General features: G+C 36.4%; 1 protein-coding gene and 1 pseudogene across 3 annotated transcripts; both read left to right on the top strand.

Annotated features, from left to right (window-relative positions):
* Nucleotides 4657–7029, top strand: LOC107622725 (30S ribosomal protein S10, chloroplastic). Of its 3 annotated transcripts, none has more exons than XM_016324733.2 (4): nucleotides 4657–4837; nucleotides 5347–5696; nucleotides 6373–6432; nucleotides 6534–7029. In XM_016324733.2, exons 2-4 carry the CDS (start codon nucleotides 5442–5444, stop codon nucleotides 6843–6845), a joined length of 627 nt encoding a protein of 208 aa, XP_016180219.1. In that variant the 5' UTR covers nucleotides 4657–4837; nucleotides 5347–5441; the 3' UTR covers nucleotides 6846–7029. The 3 variants fall into 3 exon arrangements, with proteins under 3 accessions (XP_016180219.1, XP_020968878.1, XP_016180220.1); XM_021113219.1 differs by having other exon boundaries at nucleotides 4665–4837; nucleotides 5338–5696; XM_016324734.2 differs by having other exon boundaries at nucleotides 4667–4837; nucleotides 5412–5696.
* Nucleotides 7913–8558, top strand: LOC107620237 (annotated as a pseudogene).

The raw sequence follows: 10894 nt of genomic DNA, 5'->3' as shown, positions 1-10894 counted from the left end.
GAAACATCACAATCATCGAAAAACGGCTCCGTCCTAGGCATCAAGTGCTGATCAATAAACCCAGAAGCATCAAAACGCCGATCCATTACACTGGGCAAAGCCCCCTCCTCCTCAAAAGTCTCACTGCTAGGCTCCTCGGGCCTCTTCCTCTTCCGAGAAGCCTCGGCAGCCGTGACCACGACGACTTCAAGTGAGTTCGCGGGACCAGGCGAAGCCTAAACACTAGCCTGCACCCCCGAAGAGACCACCTCCTGAGAAACCGGCTGAGAATCCACGGCAGGATTGGAGACAAGGGTAGAGGGAGACGAAGACCCTTCCTCCCGACCCATCGCTGCCTTCAACCTTACCAAAGAAGTCAGACCACCAGCCATCTCAACTGAAAGAAACCAAAGAAAAATCAAGTTACAAAGTCGGGAAAACAAAACATAAAAAACCAAGAAAGGGACAAGGCACACACCGATATACGTCCGACAAGCCTCGGGATCCCCCATGACATCTCGAGGATTTAACGGACGCTCGCCAAACAAATGCCACAAAACACTGGCAACGTCCTTATCCTCCCGAGATAAACCGTCATAGGTGACCTTAGTCAAAACCGACGGGCCGGCACGGAAGTTCTAATACGTCGAAAACCGGCGCTCGTCCTCTGGCATCAGCCAAAACGGATGATGCCCATGGACGGGGCGCACCTTAAAGTACTCCCTCTTGAAATCGTGAAAGGAATCCTCAAACAACCCAAAAATTCGGCGATGAGGCTGAGCACGGAATGACATATATCCTTTCTTATGCTTCCCTTCTTTAGTCGGGAGAGTGCATAGGAAGAGAAAAAGAAAAACAGGAACAGAAGCTGGAAGATCGAGATACCGGCACACCAATTCAAAAGACCGCACGGCAGCCCAACTATTCGGATGAAGCTGAGATGGCGCCACGGAACACCGACTCAGCAAATCCTGAACAAACGGCGAGAAAGGAAACCGCACGCCGAGCCGTGTGAACATCGACTCGTAAACCCACATCCAGTCCGGAACAGTGGGCGAATGAAGATTTAAATAACAGACACGCTCGTCGGCATCTGGAAGGGCAAGCTCGTACTGCCGCTCCATCTCACCGCCACCACAAATCGCCCCCTGATCACGGAGGCGTTGAAGATCGGCCTCCGTCATCCGTGACGGAACGCCCCACACATCGCTAGTCACCCAAGTGTAGCGAGCGGGGACGCCCCTGGAGGGAGCTACGGGAGCGCCGACACCCTCATTTCTCCGCCGATGCATACCTAAAACAGGGAGGAGCACCACCATCAGCCTACCAACCCTACGCAGAAGCAAGAACAGAAACCTACCGCTACTGCCAAAACCAACACGGTGGTGCACCGCCACTACTAACCAAACACAACCACACTCAGCCCCCCTCCAAAACTTAAAATACCACCGCAGAAAACACAATGCAGCAATAAAATAACAAAGTACAACGCATGGCAAATACAAAATAGGCATAGCACAAAACAAAAAAGAAGAAAAGAAGCACACCAACCTGGAAACGGAGAAAAAGATCCTGGGGAAGCTTGAGAAGCAGAAGCAGCAAAAAAGCACCAGAGAGCAGTAACACAGAAAGAGGAGAAGATTTCTTCAAGAAAGAACGAAAAAAGAAAAAATAAAACAAACGAGGGAATTGGAAGGCCAAAACGGTTACAAAAGGAGGGGGGCGAAAATACACAAATAACCCTAAAACAAGGTAAGGCTCGTAGGGGCAAAAGAGGAAAATGCTCCCTCGCATTAAACACCTCCCTCGAAAATAGAAGCTAATAAAGCACGCCTCGAAGAACGCAACAGACGCAGTAGGCTCGGAAGAGTCACGTCAAACCAAAACGGTCAGACGAACCTTCCAGCAAAAGTCGAGGCCGAGACACCGATCTCACGACGGAGAATCAAACGAACACCCAAGAAAAACTAAAGACCCAGCCCGCAGTCAAATACCACACCTCCCAGCGACAGACCGACCTTGCTCGCTTTCCCACTGCGGGGGCAACTGTTACGGATCCGGCCTACGGATCTCGGACCCACGACTAAAACCGAACCCGGTTCCTCGGGTCCGACCCGTCTCCATCTTCCGGAAGGCCCGAAACCGGCCCTCTAGAGCTCCTAACCGACTTTCGAATTCAAACATCTCCCTTATCTTAGCCAGATAAGATAAGATAAGATAAGATGCTCACCAACACCTATAAAAGGAGGACCCAAGTCCCTCCAGGTATTCATTCATTCCTCACACCTTATACCTCTTAGATCCATTCTGACTTGAGCGTCGGAGTGTCTTTGCAGGTACATCCCCCCATTGCTCCAGTCAAGTGATCCGACATCTGCCTCAACCCGCAAGTTCTCGATCTATCTCTCAACCCGTACCAGAGACATCTTGTACATAATGTATTTGCATTGTAATTAAATTGATATTAGCTAGATTTTTATTTTCTCACTAAAAATATTTTTCTAAAGATATAACACATAAATTTAATATTTAAAAAATGAATTTAATTTTGAAATATTGACAATGTAAAATATATTACGCCGTCTGTAATTACATCTATTTTTTTAGATGATTATTTACACAGTCAATATAAATATAACATTACATAATTAGATACACGTGTAAAACTACTTTACACTGACAGCATCAAAATTAAATTTTTAAAAAATCTACATCAATTGAGCTATATAGTTTCAATTGGCTCCTACGTAAATGATATATAGGAAGAAAAAATCATATTTAACAATGTGATTTATGTTTTGATATATGAATTCTTATTTTTCATTTTTATATATAAAGGTTCACAATTTAAGCTTATCTTACTTTACTTTTAAATGTATCATAGTATGATTTATATCGATAAAAGAAATTAAAGAGAAAAAAGAGAGTAAAAATTGCTTGAGGTTCATATTTTTCAACTGCCACCTCATTAACACATATGATCTATTTGACAATAAATAAGAATTAATGTGACTAATTTTTTTATATATAAAAAAAATATTGGTGTTTTTGTTAAAAATGTAATTATTTGGTATAATTACAGGTAGGTAGATTTTGTAGATAAAAGGTCAACACGTAGGCAATATTCTGACAATATGTAGAGTGCGTGTTGGACACGTGTCATCATCCTGGCAACACATAAGGTGCATGTCACCTTTTTTATACATTCATAATACTGTAATACACTTCAAATATCCCATCTTCAACCAAAACATCATTTTCATCTCCATATTAAAAATAATTTCTGCAATTAATGTAAGTATTTACCTTTTCTTAATTCCATATACCAAAAGTTGCGCTGATGTGATTGTTTTCGGTTAGGCCAAATTTTTTTTTGACTAAATGACTATTTATACCCATAAAAATTGACATGTATGTATTTATATATTCGAAACGACATTTAAAAAAAAAATTTTGTTGGTCTTTTATATTATATACTCATACACACTTACACACACCACTACTATCATTGGTTCTATGACCTCCTGAACTTAGTCAAGGTTCGAACTCTTGTACAGCTCTTTATGAGATAGCAGATTCTACCACTAGCTCAAAGCCTCGGCTGCAACATTTTAGAAGTTTAAATATTGCTTGGTAAACCTATCCTTACATTATATTTAAGTGACAAAAAAAATACCAAATCAGTGAAACACCATGCGTTGGTGTGAAGTGACAAAGTTGGGGATACAACAAGAAAATAGGGCAAAAAATTAGAATAAGCCAAGAGAAGTTGCAAATTACCTAAATAAGCTAAAGTGAAATTTGTTTCAGCAATGAGCCAAACCATATATTTATATAATTCGAACCAATGTGGTTCGAACTCGAATCATTAATAATTCGAATCAGCTTGGTTCGAATTACACACAAACACACGCACACACATAATTCGAACCAGCTTGGTTCGAATTACACACAAACACAAGCACACACATAATTCGAACCAGCTTGGTTCGAATTACACACAAACACAAGCACACACATAATTCGAACCAGCTTGGTTCGAATTACGCACACAATAATTTATGGTATAATTCGAATTATGCTGTTAAAAAATTTGTGTGTAATTCGAACCAAGTTGGTTTGAATTAGTGTGTGCGTGTGTTTGTGTGTAATTCGAACCAAGTTGGTTCGAATTATGTGTGTGCGTGTGTTTGTGTGTAATTCGAACCGAGCTGGTTCGAATTACGTGTATGCATGTGTTTGTGTATAATTCGAACCAAACTGGTTCGAATTATGTAGAAATGGAATTCGAACCAGCATGGTTCGAATTATATAAAAATATGATTTGGCTTATTGCTGAAACAATTTTCGTTTTGGCGTATTTACGTTACATGATTCTTGACTTGGCTTATTAAGGTTTTTTACCCAAGAAAATATGTAATTTAATATGAATAATTTTACACAGTCAGTTTTTTCAAAAAATTTGATTAAAAGAAGCCAAGTGTAATTGCTAAAAAATAAAATTGTTATTGCCGAAATAAATAGAACGTAAAAAAAATTAAAATTGAGCCGTACCTTTTTGGGTCAATATATTGGGCCGTATCTTCAACAATGATCCATATGAAGTTGAACACTTATGAGTTATGGGACTCGAACAGTAATTAGGCCCAATATATTTTTCTAAATAATAATTTAGAAAATAAATGGATAAAGAGGTAAACCAACGCAGCCACACCTACTCACACAGCCACCGCAGCCGTCGCCGTCGTTTGGAAGCTCGTTGGCCGTCTCCTCTGTTCGAGCTCTCTCTCTCTCTCTCTCTCTCTCTGTGTGTGTGTCGCCGTTGTGTTTCTGTCACTGCCCTTCCTCCTCGCAGCCGGTGAGTACTGTGATAAATTGAGAACATTGAATATTGAGAATATTGAATGCTGTGTAGTTTGTTAAACACAGTCATTTTGCTGTTCATAATTTTGTTCATTTTTTTATTCATACCTGTTCATAAGCACTAATAATATTGAATGCTGTGTAGTTTGTGAATTTTGTTCATAAAATTTCTGTTTGCTGTTCATAATTTTGCTCATATTTGTTCATAAACAATGACAATATTAAATGCGGTGTAGTTTGTTAATTTTGTTCATAAAATTTCTGTTTGCTGCTCATAATTTTATTCATAATTTTGTTCATATTTGTTCATAAGCACTGTGATAATTCTGTTGCTGAGTTAATTGACTTAATTCTATTCATAAATTTTTTGTTTGCTGAGTTAATTTGGTTTGCTGAGTAGTTTTGTAAGCACTGTGATGAAAGTTTGTAAGCTGAGTTAATTTTTTTTTTTGTAAACGCTGTGATATACTGATATTTAATTAAATCGGTTGAATTCCGAATCAGTGAGCCGTTGAACCAGTGATTTTATCGGTTTATTGACTGGTCCGGTTCTGGCAAACTTGGTGTAGAGTGAGCTTCTTCACCTCAGAGCTTCTTCGATGGCGATGGTTTCTTCTCTCTCTGCGGCACTACTTCCTCCTCTTTCTCTCTCTACCTCTTCCTCCTCGCTCTCTTCCAACCTAAAGTTTTCGGCTTTGTGCTTTCAATCTGGTAACACCTTCAAGCTCAGAACCCCTAAGCTGCTTCACTCATCAACTAGGGTTTATGCCGCGCCTGAAGTTTTGGATTCGGAGGAACCGCTAGACGTACCTCCAGAAACCCTTGGTGATGAATCTGAGGCCACCACCTTTCAGGTCTGTGCATATCGCATTTCTTCATTTTTTGTTCATTCGAATTCGGATAACTTGAGTTTTCTGGATGGTGAAAATGATAATTGGAAATTGTGCAATGTAATATAGTAAATATCTATGTATGTTGTTTGATTTGTTTCTCAGAGTGCTTGGTCACTAGAATGAGATTGAATTCAACATTGAATGAATGAATTTAGCGAATGAATGAACTTAGCTCTATGATTTTCCTTTAGTTTTGTGGATTCAATTATGGATTAGGACAAGGAGCCTAGAAAGAAATTTTCTACCATTAGGTGGATATAATGTTCTAGGAAAGGATAACTATGCAAATGTTTAGGTTAAAATTTTATAGTTCAAGCTAAGAGACACACTTATCAAGGGCAAGTTTCTGTTGAGGGTTTAAGATTGGAATGTACAATGAACTTGTAAGTACTAATAGTGATTTATAAATATAATCCTTTCCCACTAGATTGAGTTGTATACATGAATCAAACAATGTTATTTGGTCTTTGTAAATTCACAGTTTTTGGAACTGAATTTCCAAGAGTGTTAATAAGAAATCATATTCTGTGAAAAAAAGAAAATGATATCCCGCCTAGCTATGAATGAATGATATCCATTCATACTTCTCCTGAATCAATTTGGTGGTTTTGTTGATTTTGTTGTGTTGTTTTTTAAGGTTGGAGATTCAGACACTCGTACCACTTCCTCAATTAGCATTGGTGGTGATCCGGATACAGTATATTCATCAACTCTGTTATATCTTGTTCCCGATTCGTAACTATTTTCCTTAATTCCTTATCAATTTCAGTTTATCTGAAATTTTCCCTCCATTTTCAGATGGCGCCTAAGCAGAAGATTAGAATCAAACTTAGGTCTTACTGGGTGCCCTTGATAGAGGATTCTTGCAAGCAGATACTAGATGCAGCAAGGAATACCAATGCAAAAACCATGGGTCCTGTACCATTGCCAACTAAGAAGAGAATTTATTGTGTTCTTAAATCGCCACATGTACATAAGGATGCTCGATTCCATTTTGAGATCAGAACACATCAGCGTCTCATTGATATTTTGTATCCTACAGCACAAACAATAGATTCTCTGATGCAGCTTGATCTTCCTGCTGGTGTGGATGTAGAGGTCAAGCTCTGAGCTATCGACATTTTACGGCATGTAAGGTGTGAATTTTTATTCTATGTATGTAATGTGATTGATCCGCATGCAAATCAAGTGTAATTTATAATGAAGGAATCCTAGAATATTTTACTTTTTCAAGTTAGTAAAGCCTGTATTTACCTATATCTATTTATTTATATCGTTATTTATTTCAACCCTATAGACTTAGTCCACAGAGTTGTAACATTTAAACATTTCAAATTGTAATGCTTGTAGAATGAATTACAATAATATTTTGGTTAAAATAATCTTTATAAAAAAGAGGTACATTAATATGAATTTTGACTTTACATGGAACATGTTTTTTAATCATTTCGTATATAATTGTTTGTAAATTGATACGTATCGTTAACTGAAGTTATAGTCATATATAATAATACTCTAAACAGGTAAAATTGATGAAAACAAGCAAGTATATTTCTTTCGTTATGTAGACTGGTCTAAAGATGATGAATTCATCGGTGAGATTTCATTACAGAAAAGTTAAGAATTGCAAAACACATACTTTTAATTTTTTTGCGATTCTTCACTAACCTTTAGTAAATGAATAAAATAACATGATAGTGTTTAAAAGAAGTTAATATAATTATGAGTTTACGAATAAAAAAGAGGGCGAAAATTAAAACATATACAAGTTTGTAGCTACTTCTTCTTTATGTTGCTTGACCACAATTATTGCTGCTGCTTTTTTTTTTTTTAGTTGGTTTATATTGATGTTCCGGTCAAGAACAAGATAAGCTTGCTCTCTAATTCAAAGATTGTGCAAACAAAATTATTATATGATTTTGTAGGCCCTAGACCTTTCTGACCTTATATAAAAAGTATATACAACATAAAGCATCAAATTTGGTAATTAATAAAACCTTTCTGACCTTTGTCAACCCAACACTAACCCAATTCTCTCTTCTCTTTCTTCTCAATCCAAAGTTCTTAACTTGCCACACCCCTTTTTCTCCTCTCACTCCTCTTCCTTCACCTAAAACCTTGCCTTCTAAGTCTTCTGCTTCAATTGATGCTTCAAGTTCAAAGTTGACCAAAAATAATTCAAGGGGTCAAAAATCTTCAGAAACAATTTCACTGATGGTGTTTGCAAGTACCAGGTGAAAACTCTTCAGACTACCCGTACTTTTCTTGAGGAAGTTCAAGAAAATGAAGCTGTGGATCTATGGCCGAAGATGAAGGAAGAGGCTGAACTTGATGTAACTGAGGAACCTATTCTGAATACCAATCCTCAATTCTGTCTCATGATTCATTGGAATCTGCTTTGGCCAATCACCTTGCTAACAGATTAAGCAGTGCAAGCCTTCCAAGTAACACACTCTTTGATCTTTTTGTTGGGATCTTGAAATCTGACCAAGAAATCATGGATTCTGTGAAGGATGATCTCAAAGCAGTTAAGGAAAAAGACCCTGCTTGCATAAGCCATGTGCATTGCTTCTTGAACTTCAAAGGCTTCTTAGCATGCCATAGAGTTGCTCATAAGCTATGGCTTCAAGGAAGAAAAGTCTTGGTAGTTATGATCCAGAACCGAGTTTCCGAGGTTTCGCAGTTGATATTCATCCCGGTGCTAAGATTGGAAGTGGGATTCTGCTTGATCATGCAACTGGATTAGTGGTTGGTGAAACTGCAGTGACTGGTAACAATGTGTCAATTTTGCATAGTGTGACTTTGGGTGAAAAATATTTCTAAGAGCTTATTTTATTAAAAATATATCAATAAAATTCATTTTTTCTATTCTTTTAAATATATTTACTCTTAAAATAATATTAAATATACTTTTCTTAAATAATAAATTAAAATAATACAACATATATAATAATTATTAGTTGAAATAAAACATAAAAAGAATATTTACTTATTTATTTCTTTATTTTTTGCGGATACGCGGATATACGGATACTAACACAAAATCCGCAATCCAATCCGATTAGTGTGCGGATATGATCCGATCCGATCCGAAAGCTTTGCAGATCGAATCCATATCCGCAATTTTTGGATCGGATTCGGATAAACACCGCGGATATGCGAATCGGATCCGATCCATAAACACCCCTATTGGTCTGGCATACATGAGAGAGTCCGAAACTCCCCTTCTATGGATTACTTTGAGACTTCAAAATCATCCTTGTATAAGAAGTAGGGGTGTGCATGGGCCGGGTAAAACCGGATTTGATGTGACCCAGACCCGACCCGAAATATATACCGGGCCTATTTATTAGACCCGAATCCGGCCCTAGACCCGATGAAACCTATACACTTTCGGGCCACGATTATACCGGGTAAAAACCGGGCCGTTAAAATTACATTACCTTGATACCTTCTTATAAGCTAGCATGTGAAAATATCCAAATTTATAAGACACCAACCATTATTTAACATGGTAAAATTCACTTAGAAAAATATAATAAGAACCAACTCTCTCTAAAATTAAAGCATAACCATAAGCAATACTAATATTGTCTAATAACACCAAATATTTAAATCAATATAAATAACACAATATTATGCATTAGTCTAAAATCTTATGCATTTAAAACATAAAACATTAACTTATAGTTTTATAATAACTAATAACACAAAATATTAAGGTTTACAATACTTAAATTCTACATAAGAATAGCCATCATCCATCACTAATAACACAAAATATTAATTGTGTATGATGACCGGGCCACTGGGCCGACTTCGGGTGACCCGAAATAATGACCGGGTCTATTTTTGAGACCCTTACCCGACACTAGACCCGATGAAATCACACCAAAATAGTCTCTAAAATGTTCGAAATCGAGCCAGGTCTTCGGACCGGGCCGGGCCATACACACCCCTAATAAGAAGATACGATTTCGTATCACAGTATGATTGATGGACCGGGAGGTCTTGGGTGATTGGGCCAAGGGGAACGAATTTTGCCCAAGGGCCAGATTTTTGTCGAGAAAACACTGTCCTTTTGAATAATATAAGAGTCAGGATGAGTTTCTAGATGGTACCGAGAATCTGGTCATTCCTCAACACTGTCCTTATCATTAATGATGAAATGAGATGCTTCTTTGTTCTTCTCCATCTTTATGCATCCAAAAGCAAAAGTAAAAGCAGTAGTTCCATACTTACATACTGAGACTCATTTTTGGTGACCCACGCAAAATAATGTATTAGAGAAAGAAAAGTTATATAGATCACATCCCTTTGTTTTATTGAAAGATCTTTTTGATAATATAATTCCATTAGGTTGGTAATCTCACACTGAAGAAACTATCGTGGGACGTGGATGGAACTGCAAATGCAATTATTAATGAGTCACAAATGTATGAGTTAACATGTGTCATTTTTAAAATGGTACAATATTATATTATTATTACTTACATATTCTACTTTCAACAAATCACTGACTATTAATGTCATTAAAACATTTTACACTATAATTACCTGCTAATTAATATACTATCGTATTAAAATTAATCAACAAAATTAGTTATTATTTATGTATAAATAATATATGTAACTATATATAGTTTAATTTATTTTTATTATATATTTTATATTTTAATATATATTTTATATTAATATTAATTAATTTTGGTAGCTAATTTTAATATACGTCTAATATGGTTAAATAAAAAACAACAGTTAGAATCATAAAAAGTAATTTGCTAAACTTTGGAAAAAACTAGAATCTTAATCATTTTGATAATTAAATTCAACCAAGATGGTTTAATAGTTTAAGAATTAATAATTAAAATTTTTAATTAAAAAATAAAAAACATAATAAAAGATTTAATTAAACTTAATTATAAAATTAATTTATTCTCTTATCATTTTTCTAATTGGCGTAACAACTTCACGTTAAAAGAAATTTGTTCCAAATAATGTAAAGATAAAGAGAAAACAAAAAGTAAAAGTGAAGAGACATTCCTTTTAATCTTTTGGGAGATATTAACAATTTAGCATATAGCGTAGAGATATTATTTGTGCTTATTTTTCTCTTATATATTGAAATGATATTTTTTTAATGAGAGATGAGATTTAAA

This window comes from Arachis ipaensis, chromosome B10, assembly GCF_000816755.2.
Source record: "Arachis ipaensis cultivar K30076 chromosome B10, Araip1.1, whole genome shotgun sequence".
NCBI classification, from domain to species: Eukaryota; Viridiplantae; Streptophyta; class Magnoliopsida; order Fabales; family Fabaceae; genus Arachis; species Arachis ipaensis.
Note: the sequence above shows the minus strand (reverse complement) of the source record. Positions and strands in the feature narration are given on the sequence as shown.

Bases quoted from the DNA above. Each gene is read 5' to 3' on its own strand.
- LOC107622725 (XM_016324733.2), top strand. From the start codon at position 5,442: ATGGCGATGGTTTCTTCTCTCTCTGCGGCACTACTTCCTCCTCTTTCT. The intron at 5,697-6,372 runs GTCTGTGCATAT...TTGTTTTTTAAG, and splicing joins CTGAGGCCACCACCTTTCAG to GTTGGAGATTCAGACACTCG. The intron at 6,433-6,533 runs GTATATTCATCA...CTCCATTTTCAG, and splicing joins TTGGTGGTGATCCGGATACA to ATGGCGCCTAAGCAGAAGAT.